The sequence below is a fragment of the Trichomycterus rosablanca genome, chromosome 2 (genome assembly GCF_030014385.1).
Source record: "Trichomycterus rosablanca isolate fTriRos1 chromosome 2, fTriRos1.hap1, whole genome shotgun sequence".
NCBI lineage: Eukaryota > Metazoa > Chordata > Actinopteri > Siluriformes > Trichomycteridae > Trichomycterus > Trichomycterus rosablanca.
In genome coordinates, this window is record NC_085989.1 from 61,820,222 (window position 1) to 61,832,885 (window position 12,664).

General features: G+C 41.2%; 1 protein-coding gene across 1 annotated transcript in view; it reads right to left on the reverse strand.

Moving 5' to 3' along the window:
* The window catches only part of LOC134303165 (NLR family CARD domain-containing protein 3-like), a 47,501-nt gene extending 35,430 nt beyond the window's left edge, over positions 1-12,071 (reverse strand). The window contains exons 1-6 of the mRNA XM_062988485.1: positions 12,067-12,071; positions 10,358-10,474; positions 10,048-10,105; positions 9,559-9,763; positions 7,438-9,220; positions 6,203-6,376 (exon numbers count right to left, since the gene is read on the reverse strand). Of these exons, the coding sequence (XP_062844555.1) occupies positions 6,203-6,376; positions 7,438-9,220; positions 9,559-9,763; positions 10,048-10,105; positions 10,358-10,474; positions 12,067-12,071 (2,342 nt within the window). The remainder of the gene's footprint in view (positions 1-6,202; positions 6,377-7,437; positions 9,221-9,558; positions 9,764-10,047; positions 10,106-10,357; positions 10,475-12,066) is intronic.
* Positions 12,072-12,664: the final 593 nt, after the last annotated feature.

Below are 12,664 nucleotides of genomic sequence, written 5' to 3' on the forward strand. Positions count from 1 at the left end.
CTTTTGCAAGTGGGCGACTATGGCGAAATTTGAGTTGTCAGAGTTTGCTATTTTTCCTACTTTGGAACAGTTTGATGCGTGTCGTAAAGCAGATCTACTTCTGGTGGCTGATTTTTTTTCTGTTAGTGTTCCTCGTTCTGCTACTAAACAAGAGATTAAGAGTGAGTTGGAGGAGCAGCTGGTAAGTAAAGGGGTTCTGCCTGGGAGGGAGAGACCCCCAGGTGTTGCCTCGAGGCCTACTCCGGGTGCGGAAGCAACAGAGGGTGCAGATGTTGCGGAGTTCCGGCCGTGCATAGATCCTGGTGGATCTCTACCCTCAGGAATGGATCCCCATTTGGCGGTACGGCTTAAGGAGTTGGAGCTGGAAATAAAGATCCAGGAGCGTGAGACGGAAACAATCCGCATGAGAGCATTGCAGCTCGAGGTCGAGCAGGAGCTGAAATTAAAGAGGATGAGCTTTGCAGGTGAAAGGCCGGTTCCTCTTCCTCGCAGTATTGCTTCTTTTGAGGCTCGTTCTCCAGCACCACCGGTGCCTAAGCCTCGCTCCACAGCACGCTCTTTCGAGGCTTGTTTTCCAGAACGTCACGCTGTTCAGTCCACTCCAGCACAGCCGGTGCCCAAGGCTCACTCCCCAGCACACTCTCTGGCTGTAAGTAATGCTGGACACTTTGATGTTAGCCGACAGGTTAGCCTTGTACCTGCCTTTCGGGAAAATGAGGTAGATGTATATTTCTCGATTTTTGAACGCATTGCTACTGCCCTTAATTGGCCTAAAGACCTTTGGTCTTTACTTTTACAGTGTAAACTAGTAGGGAAAGCTCAGGAAGTTTGTTCTTCCCTTTCGTTGGAGCAGAGCTTAGATTATGAAGTAATTAAAGCCACAATTTTGAGAGCTTATGAATTAGTCCCTGAAGCGTATCGCCAGAATTTCAGAGCATTATCGAAAACCCCCAGCCAGACGTTTGTTGAGTTTGCAAGAGAAAAGAAGGTTTTGTTTGAAAGATGGTGTACGGCTAGCAGAGTCACTACAGTTGTAGAGCTTAAAGAACTCATGTTATTGGAAGAGTTTAAGAATTGTCTGCCGGAGAAAATTGTGGTGTACCTTAATGAGCAGAAAGTGAACAAATTGTCTAGTGCTGCTACATTAGCTGATGAATTTGTTTTAACCCACAAAACAAGTTTTCTTTCCACTCCTCAACATAGCCGAACTACAGCTAATAAAACCTTTGCAAAAACTGTCAGTTCTTCTCAGCCCAGGTCTGGTTCCCCAGTTGAGAGACGGGAATGTTTCTACTGTCGTGAGACAGGTCATCTTATTGCAGTATGTCCCACTCTTCAGCGTAAACATTCTCATTTAAGTCCCTCGGTTAAAAAGGTTAATGCCGTAGGTAGCTTACCATCTAATCAGTTAGACATTGAGTCAAGTGAAGTATCTTGCTCTATTGTAGAACCAGTTTTTCAACCATTTGTGTTTGGTGGAGTAGTATCCTTATCACAAACTAGCAATGTTAAGAAACCTGTTAAAATTCTAAGGGACACAGGGGCTGCTCAGTCATTTATATTGGATAATCTGCTGCCATTTTCTGATGACTCTTATTGTGGCACTGATGTTTTGGTACAAGGAATTGAATTGGGAGTGCTTAGAGTTCCCTTACACCAAGTTTTCTTGAAAACTGACACATTTGTAGGGGATGTAAAAGTTGCTGTACATTCCAAACTACCAGTTAACGGTGTTTCATTCATTATGGGGAATGATCTTGCTGGTGGAGAAGTTTTTCCACTACCGGTAGTGATAAATCAACCCCTGGAAAGTTCTGTTCTTCCCGATAGGGAGTTAGTTACCTTGTTTCCTGCTTGTGTGTTGACGCGTGCCCAAGCACGCAAATTTGCTGATACCATTGATTTATCGGACTCCTTTCTGTGTACGAATGATTTTGTGGCCCCTGTTCAGCCCACTAATGAGGTTACATTTGAGACTGAGAGTTGTAAGAAGGCTCCTGTTACTTCATCATTATCTGATTCAGATTCAGAAGTTCTTGTTACACGTACTGCTTTAGTTTCTGCTCAAAATGCTGACAAAACTCTTGCACATTGTTTCAGTTTAGCCGTAGAAAAGCCACATGTGGTGGACAGCCAATTTAGATACCGTGTTGTGGATGGTGTATTGTTAAGGTTGTGGTCACCTGTGGGCTCAGATGGAGATTATGACACTGTTCAGCAAATAGTTGTGCCTCTTCCATATAGACACTTAGTTTTGTCTCTGGCCCATGATCATCCTCTTTCAGGTCACTTAGGGATCAGGAAAACATTGCAGCGCATTCTGCAACATTTCTTTTGGCCCTCTATCAAGTCTGATGTCACTCAGTATTGTCGTTCTTGTAACACTTGTCAAATGGTGGGGAAGCCAAATCAGCCCATTCCTCCAGCTCCCTTATGTCCTATACCAGCAGTCGGAGAACCCTTCGATAGGCTGTTGATTGACTGTGTAGGTCCTTTGCCAAAAACCAGCTCAGGAAATTGTTATTTACTTACTCTTATGTGTGCTGCCACGAGATTTCCGGAAGCTATTCCGCTGCGCTCCTTGAAATCAAGAGCTATAATTAAGGCATTGATTAAGTTCTGCACTACATTTGGACTACCAAAATGTATCCAGTCTGACCAGGGATCAAACTTCATGTCCAGACTTTTCGCTCAGGTGGTTCACGAACTAAAAATCAAACACCAAGTTTCCAGTGCCTACCACCCTGAATCACAAGGTGCACTTGAGCGGTTTCACCAGACATTTAAAAACATGTTAAGGACATACTGCTTTGAGACCCGAAAAGATTGGGATGAGGGAGTGCCTTTATTGTTGTTTGCCATTCGTGACACTGTGCAAGAGTCTCTTCGGTTTAGTCCAAATGCGCTTGTTTTTGGTCGTTCTGTACGGGGGCCACTCAAAGTGCTTTATGAGCAGTGGTTGTCTCCTTTGCCTGATACAAATAAAACACTGGAGTTTGTTTCCACACTTCGTAAGCATCTGTCGTTAGCTCGTAAAATTGCTAGGCAGAATTTAAGTTTTTCACAGGAAGCTATGAAGGCAAAGTTTGACAGAAAAGCCATAGTTCGCAGCTTTAGTGTTGGGGATAGAGTCCTTGCCATTTTACCTGTGGCAGGCTCTGCTCTTCAGACTCGGTTTTCTGGTCCTTATGTGATAAAAGAAAAATTGTCCGATACCAATTATGTCTTAGCAACTCCTGATCGTCGTCGGAAGTCTCGCCTTTGCCACGTGAATATGATAAAGCCCTATGTTGATCGCTGTTCCCCTTCTCCTTCTGTGACTGTCGCTATAGCTGCCACATCTGTAGAAAAATACACCCCTGAGATTGATGGTTTGCACTTGGGTAGAAATAGTGCTCCTTGTGCAAAGCTTTCAAATTCTGAGGCTTTGTCACATCTTCCAGAGAAGCTGGCATCTTTGCCACTAGCAGCTCAGTCTGACCTTATGTCCCTGATTCACAGGTTTCGTTCCTTATTTTCTGACGTTCCCTCTCGTACTAATGTTCTTCAACATGACATTGATGTTAGAGATCACCCACCTATCCGACAGCACCCCTACCGAGTCAATCCTCATAAGCGCTCCTGCCTTAATAACGAAACAGAGTATTTGTTGAAACATGGTTTGGCAATACCCAGTACTGGCCCATGGTGTTCCCCATGTTTGTTAGTCCCGAAACCTGATAATTCCTATAGGTTTTGTACTGACTATAGGAAAGTGAACGCGGTTACTACTCCAGACTCATTTCCTCTTCCTCGGATGGAAGATTGTGTTGATCACATAGGTTCGGCTAAATTTGTCACTAAGCTTGATCTTCTTAAAGGCTACTGGCAGGTTCCACTTTCCCCTCGTGCGTCTGACATTTCCGCTTTTGCCACTCCTGATAAATTCTTACAATATACTGTAATGGCTTTCGGCCTCTGTAACGCTCCAGCTACGTTCCAGCGCCTTATGAATATTGTTTTAGGTGATGTGCCCAACTGTGAAGCCTATTTGGATGATGTTGTGGTTTATTCAGACACCTGGGAACATCATATTCAGCTGTTGGAAACAGTATTCTCTAGGTTGCGTGATGCCTCACTTGTTTTGAACCTTGAAAAGTGTGACTTTGGAAAGAGTGTGATAACCTATCTTGGGAAACTTGTTGGAAATGGTATGGTGCGACCCCTTGATGCTAAAGTGCAGGCCATTAGCTCATTTCCTGCTCCTAAAACGAAACGCGAACTTAGACGTTTCCTGGGTATGGTGGGCTATTACCGATGTTTCTGTAAGAATTTCTCTGATGTTGTTTTGCCACTTACCAGTCTCCTGCGTAATAATGTTCCTTTTTTTTGGTCCAAAGCCTGCCAATCTGCTTTCAAATCTGTAAAAGCTTTGCTAAGTAGTTCTCCTGTTCTTGCCACACCTGATTTTTCTAAACCGTTTAAGTTAGAGGTAGATGCTAGTGGTACAGGTGCTGGTGCAGTTCTGTTACAGGAAGAGACAAATGGTATTGAGCACCCTGTCTGTTACTTTTCTCGTAAATTTGTTAAGCATCAATTAGCTTATAGCACCATCGAGAAAGAGGCCCTTGCTCTTCTCCTGGCCTTACAGCATTTTGAGGTCTATTTAGGTAGCAGTTCTGTCCCTGTCATGGTTTTTACAGACCATAACCCATTAGTTTTCCTCCAGCGTATGTCTAATGCAAATCAACGCTTGATGCGCTGGTCACTTATAATTCAGGGGTTTAATCTTAGTATAACTCATAAGAAAGGTTCAGAAAACATTGTAGCTGACACCCTTTCCAGGTGTTAGGTTATTGTGAAACTCCCTGAAATGGAGTTCACACTTATGGGGGAGGGTGTTATGTCCTCTGTGTTTTTGTGCTGGTGTGTTTTGTATCTGTTCCAGAGATCCAGTACACGCTTTGCCGTACTCACTCCAGATCCGGATTCCATCACTGGATTTCCCCTGCACCAGCCACCCTCTAAAAGGCACCAAGAAGAGCGGCGGGAGGGAGAAAGAGAGAGAGAGAGAGAGAGAGAGAGAGAGAGGAGGGAGAAAGAGAGAACGTGTATAGAGTCTGCTTGTGTTTGTGATCGTGATCAAACCCTTTGATATTGTATAAATTAGTTTGTCCGTACTTTTGTTGTGTTGCCTGATACCTGACCTTGCCTGTTATGACCACGATTTAGCCTGCTGTTTTTGAAACTTGGTTTTGTTGTACATATTGTAAATAATCTTCTTTTCATCACTTGTAGGGAGTGGCTGCCATTTTTGTTGGGATTCGGGGTTTGTTTTGTCTCTGTTTTTTTGGTTAGCTAGGGAGCAAGGTAAGACCCTGTATCTTTTGTTGTTGTTTTTTTTGTTAGGGAAGCTAGCTTTGGTTTATGCTAGTTAGAGGGGGGTTTTGTTTATTATTTTGGCCTGGGCCACTCCTGAAGTCTTAAACGAATGTTAAATACAAATTTTTGAACTCATCTGTTGGGTTGTCAGTCTGTTATTTCACCTTTTTCCCCTACATTCATAACCAAATTTACTTGTTACGGCCTAACCCTAGACTGGGTCGTAATAGTGTGAGTGTGTGTATGTGAGTGTGTGTGTGTGAGTGTGTGTGAGTGTGTGTGTGTGTATGAGTGTGAGTGTGTATGTGTGTGAATGTGTGTGTCTGTGTGTGTGAGAGTGTGTGTGTGAGTGGGTGTGTGTGTGTGTGTGTGTGTGTGTGTGTGTGTGTGTGTGTGTGAGAGTGTGTGTGAGAGTGTGTGTGTGAGTGTGTGTGTGTGTGTGTGTGTGTGTGTGTGTGTGTGTGAGTGTGTGTGTGTGTGTGTGGTGTGTGTGTGTGTGTCCCTGCTTTCAGGTGGTGTAGGGGGTCTTAATGGAAAAGATCATTCCTCACCAAAAGGCACCACATGACCCCCTGTGTATCAGAAGCTGAAGTCGGACACATTTAACATTTATGATGATGTAACATAAACTGAGTTGTGATGTAAACACTTTTTCCAACATGGCCGACCAATTCATCAAGTGTAGATATGAAATAATAATGTTTAATATGTGTGTTAATTCTAACAGTGAGTCAGGTGAACGAGTTTCACCTCACAGAAACCTGCTGCCCAACTGCACTTAACATCAGTCTTCAGTCTACAAAGATCTTCTGTATCTACAGTGTGAAAGTGAAGATCTTACCTCAGTATCTCCAGTGTACAGTGTGGATTCTCCAGTCCAGCAGAGAGCAGCTTCACTCCTGAATCCTTCAGTTTATTGTTATTCAGGTCCAGATGTTTCAGACTGGAGGAGTTTAAACTGAGAACTGAGGACAGAACTTCACAACTTTCCTCTGTTAGAGAACAACCATCCAACCTGGAGAGAAATAATCAGATCAGAATACATTGTAGATAAAAGTGAAAGCAGTTAAACTGATGAATCAACCAATAGCAGGACTGCTCAACTGTACTGATTTACAAAGGGGCGGAGCTTCACACTTCTACACAGTCCAAGTGCTAACTATAGCCATGGAGCGACTGAGAATTAATACAATGTTACCCGCTGATTATAAATGATAAATTTATTTCTGTCTCCATCCTGAAACATAGATGAGAGTGACTGTGTGTGTGTGTGTGTGTGTGAGAGTGTGTGTGTGTGTGTGTGTGTGTGTGTGTTTGTGTGTGTGTGTGTGTGTGTGTGTGTGTGAGACACCAGGGTGTGTTCCTACTTCCATGGAAGTGTTTTAGAGTAGCACTGGATCCACCATGGTCCTGACCAGTATGAAGTGGTCAGATAAATTCAGTCCATGCTAACATAGTGGGATGCCACACCTCAGCAGACCATAAGTCGACTAGTGAACAGCATGAGACATTGTTGTCGAGCTGTAATTGATGCTCAAGGGCACATGACAAGTTATTGAGACATTGAGATGTTTTGTTGGGGTATACCCACCACTGTTGTTGGCTTTTGTTTCAATAAATAGTTTGAGATGAGGAAATCACCATTGCACGCTTCTACTTAAATGCTCGACTTTCATGATATAATATCACTGTAGCGTGAACTTTTTACCTTTTCCATCAATTTCACCAGAAATCCAAATATCCTGAACGTTTTGTGAGTAGTGTAATTTGTCTTCAATTTTATTTTGTTTGAAAAAATCAGGAAGAAAAATGTATCGTGAACTCAGTATTGTGAATCACATTGCATCATGGGTGGAGTGTATCGCTAAATCCCGACTCTGCATAATTAGCAGAGTGCAAGTTAGTAGGTGGTGTAAAAAACAGCATTATTATTTTAATGTTACTAAATAAATGTTAATTTCAGACACATTTTTAGATCAGACAGCAACACTAGTTTAGCAACTTCTCAGTTTCGTAAATCTAATTATTAATATTTAAGTCATAAACTCATTAATCAAATGTCAATAAATGACTCACTCAGCTCTTCTTGATTCTTTCACCACCGGCAGGAGCTTCAGAAGACCTTCATGTGATGGATAATATTTACTCAAATCAAACTTATCCAGCTTCTGATCTGAGTTCAGCAACACAAACACCAGAGCCGACCACTGAGCAGGAGACAGACGGTGTCTATCACGATGAAGAGAACCTTCTCTGTTCAGGTATTGTTGGACGTCCTGCACTAGAGAATCATCGTTCAGTTCATTCAGACAGTGGAACAGATTGATGGATTTCTCTGGAGAGGGATTCTCACTGATCTTCTCCTTGATGTACTTGACTGTTTCCTCTTTGTTGTAAGAGCTACTTCCTGTTTGTGACTGTAGGCCTTGTAAGAGAGTCTGATTGGACTCCAGTGAGAGACCCAGGAGGAAGCGGAGGAAAAGATCCAGGTGTCCATTCTTACTCTGTAAGGCCTTGTCCACGGCACTCTTCAGAAAGTCAGACATGTTTGTATAGTTTCTAAAGATGTTAAAGAATCCAGTGTTTTGCATCACCTGCACATTTCTGTTTTTGTTGATGAAGGTGAGAAATACATATAAAGCAGCCAGAAACTCCTGAACACTCAGGTGCACAAAGCTGAAGACCTGACCCAGGTGCAGTCCAGCCTCTTTTTTGAAGATTTGGGTGCAGACTCCTGAGTACACTGATGTGTTTTTGACATTGATGCCACATTCTGTCAGGTCTTCTTCATAGAAGATAAGGTTTCCTTTCTCCATCTGTTGGAAGGCCAGTTTTCCCAGTGCCAGTATCGTCTCACTGGTCTGGTGTGGATCAGGCTCAGATTTCCCATGATACTTTTGTTCCTTGTGTTTGATCTGAAAGATCAGGAAGTGTGTGAACATTTGAGTCAGAGTTTTAGGGATCTCTTTCCTCTCGGCTCCACCCAGAATTATCTCTAGAACAGAGGCTGAGATCCAGCAGAAGACTGGAATGTGGCACATGATGTAGAGGCTTCTTGATGACTTCATGTGAGTGATGATTTTACTGGCCAGGTTCTTATCACTGATCCTCCTCCTGAAGTACGTCTCTTTCTGAGGATCACTGAACCCTCGTACCTCTGTTACCTGTTCTACACACTCAGGAGGGATCTGATTGGCTGCTCCTGGTCGAGTGGTGATCCAGAGGTGAGCAGAGGGAAGCAGGTTCCCCTTGATGAGATTTGTCAGCAGCACATCCATTTTTACTGACTTTGTTACGTTACACAATCGCTCATTATTTTGAAAATCTAGAGGAAGTCGACACTCATCCAGACCATCAAAGATGAACAAAACTTTATAAGCATCACAGTCTAATGATGGTAGTTCTTTTATTTCTAGAAAAAACTGATGAAGAAGTTCCATCAGACTGAGATTTTCCTGCTTCATCAAGTTCAGCTCTCTAAAAGGAAGTGGGAATATGAAGATGACGTCCTGATTTGCTTTTCCTTCAGCCCAGTCCAGAATGAACTTCTGCACTGACACTGTTTTTCCAATTCCAGCGATTCCTTTAGTCAGCACAGATCTGATGGACGTGTCTTTAAAGAGGTCGTTACATTTGATGGAAATCTCCTGTACTGCTGGTCTCCTGGATGCCGTTTCAATCTGTCTGACCTCATGTTCATTATTGATGCCTTCACTCCAACCCTCTGTGATGTAGAGCTCTGTGAAGATCTCATTCAGAAGTGCTGAGCTTCCATGCTGGGAGATTCCTTCACTGATTCTTTTACATTTCTCTCTCAGATTGGATTTGAGTTTTTTCTGATATACAGGGACTAATAGTTCTAATAAACAGAAGATGATGATTAATATTTTACTGCATGATCAATAAACACAGCATATAATTCATTATTGTAATAAATAATAGGTTTGTATATAAATTCTTTTCTGTTTATAAGTATAAACCTCTGTAATTATAATTGGTTTATTTGTAGACATGTAGTGACCAATATCATAGTTGGAATTCTCATCTAATATCAAGTACCTAATGGTCATAAAATGTTTTATAATATAATGTAATGACAAAAGTATAGATGATTCTAGAACCAAGATGGATATGAAAGAGTTTGTTTATCTAATGGTAAATAAATTAATAATGTAAGTATGTAGGTAAGTCTCTTACTCCTCTGCAGAGTGTTAGCGAGGTCTGTCTGGTTCATGATCTTCAGAACATCCAGTGTGATCTTTAGCGCCCCCTCTCTGAAACTACTCAGATCTTCTACATCCTTTACCTCCTGTTTAGAGCATGCTGGGTAATCTTCATTCAGTAGCTTTTTGAACTTGTTTAGCTCATTCTTTAACATGCTGATGACTTTAAGCTCCAGTTCCTGTTGAGGAATTTAGAGGAACAGATCATCACAATAAGCACCAAGATGAGTGATGTGACCACATAAGGAGTGATGTAGTGCTAACATTATACTGAAACTAGTTGTTTTGAGTTCCATTAATCCCATATGGCAAAAAAAAGAACATTCACATACTTAAGAACCAGAACAACATCTAGTGAGGGCCCAGAATCCAAAATCAACATAAGATACCTCACAGTATTCATTTAACCAACAGCAAACTAGACAAGCATCGTCATTAATGTTACACACACATACATACAAACCTTAAATATGGATTCCAACTGATCTCTGTAAGTAACATTTAATTTCTTCTTTTGTGCTCTGTAAATAAAAAACAAACAAACAAAAAAACAAATAAGCAACTGTGCAGCTTTTCAGTGTTTATTATACAAAACCAATAAATATACAGAACAGTATTGAACACTAGCATGTTCCAACATCCAGTTATTGAAACATATCCTAGCTGATTAGTTATTAATTCTATTATTTCTGTTATTTAATTAATTAGTTTAATGAGGTTAATGAGTTTGATCAAGTAAAAATATAAACACTAGAACATGAGATTATACTGACCTCAGATCAGTAGAACACCCTCCATCTTTAAAGTTATATGGATGTTCCATTGACCAGTCACTCTTCATGGAGACACAGCTGGGTTCAGGTGAATCTGGTCTCGTACCCTCCATCACACTGGAGCACAAGTATAACAAAACATAAAAGAACTAAAATAATGTGTAGAGGTTGAAATCTGAAATGTAAAATTTGCACCCTGATTCAAGCTGGAAACTGTTTAGAAGATTTAATTAGTTTCATTCTAAAATGTTCACAATAATGTGAACTTGTTAAAAATACCACAGTTTTACCAGATGAAGTCACCATTTAAATAGCACCAGCAGGTGCTGTACAATATAAAGTCTCTTTATGCAAGTTAAATCCAGAGATAAACCAAATGAATCTTGCAGCTGTAATTGTTCATGTTTCATATTTAAGCAGATTGTGATACAGAAACTGAACTTAATAATTCTGAGTTTAATTTTAATCTTAAAATCTTAATGCATGTATGAGTTATAAACATCTGTAACCTCAGCAGTTTACAGTGATTTTTTGTTTAACACTGTATGCTAATAACCACAGCGGATCTGAATTGACATTCTTAAATAAATCAGCACTCAGTATTATTATTACAGTTGTTATCATCACTTTCATTTGGACTTGGTCTTGAATTTGACCCTTGTAGACCATATACGCTCAAGCTATTCATAGTCTTAGACTTAACCAGAGAGGTCCTGACAGTGCTACATAGTTCTGATTGTCAAACCTCTATTTCACAGTCAAGCTGGAAAGTCTGCACACCCCTCTCACCTTCTCCATGTTTTATTATATTACAGACTCATTCTATAATAGATTCAGTTTTTTGTCACAATATTCTACACAAAACAGCCACAATGACAAAGTGAAAGCAGGTTTTTAGACATTTGTGCCAATTTATTAAGAGTCTAAATGTAAAAAATCATATGTAGACAAGTGTGCACACCCTTTGATAAGTGAGCTGAGGTGCATTTTGTTTTCACTGATACTGCTTGAGATGTTTCTATGATTTAACTGGAGATCCACCTGTGGTAAATTCAATTGATTGGACATGATTGTGGACCACCAACACCTGCCTATATAAGGTCCCACAGTCGACAGTGCATATCAGAGCAAACTCCAAACCATGGGATCAAAGGAATGATCTGCAGACCTCAGAAATAGGATTGTCTCAAGGCATAGATCTGGAGAAGGGTACAGAAAAATAGCTGCAGCTTTACAGCTCCCAAAGAGCACAGTGGCCTCCATCATTCATAAATGGAAGAAGTTTGGAACCACCAAAAATCTTCCTAGACCTGAAGCCGCCTGGCCAAACTGAGCGATCGGGGAAGACGGGCCTTGGCCAGGGAGGTGAGCAGGAAACCGAGGGTCACTCTGACAGAGCTCCAGCGTATCCTTGTGGAGATGGGAGCAGGGTTATTATCGTTAACGAAAACGAAGGAAATAACGAAAACTGAAATTGAAAAACCATTTTCGTTAACTGAAATAAATAAAAACTGTAATTAAAAGAAAAAACGATAACTAATTGTAACTGTATTATGCGTTTACAAAACTAACTAAAATGTACTGAAATTATAGAGAGAATACCCTTCGTTTTTGTGTTTGTCCATTTATTTATGAGCCTTGTGAACTGGTATGAAATTAATGTTTTCCACTCGAGCAGTTTTACGTTAGCTGCCGGCACCGTACGGTACCTCATGCGGCCTTTCCCAAACCGTTCCCTCCTCACTAACACTCCACTACAGAGGGACACTCCACGTGAATGCACAAACGGAGGCGGAGTGGAGAGGCGGAGTGAATAGGGAGCAGATTGAGATTGGGGGGACGCTCCCTGACGGCACTTCATGTTTACATTCCGTTTCTGTTCACCACACTAGCCTGCAAAATGACCACAGCAAAAGTTAAGTTGATCTTTTTTCTCAGATTGAGCTCCCTGATGTGTGTCTCATGAATTAGTTTATATTATTATTAGGGCTGTCGTAAATCGCGTTAATTAACGATTAAAAAAATTAATCGAGATAAATTTTTCATCAAACTATTTTTATTAAGCTGTTTGTGTCAGGTAAATATGTGTCTCTGTGGTAATTTGCGTTTCTTAAACGTGCATGAACAAAATAAACACAGTCGGACACGGTCAATTCTGATATCTTCCCTACACACTTGCTCCCTGCGCCCTATAGTACACTTCACATTCTTAAAGGGCCAGACACTATATTTGTAATTCACATAGTTCTTGTGTGAATTACAAGGGCAGGAAAAACTACGGCAGATACAAAAGGTGCACCGGGGCCC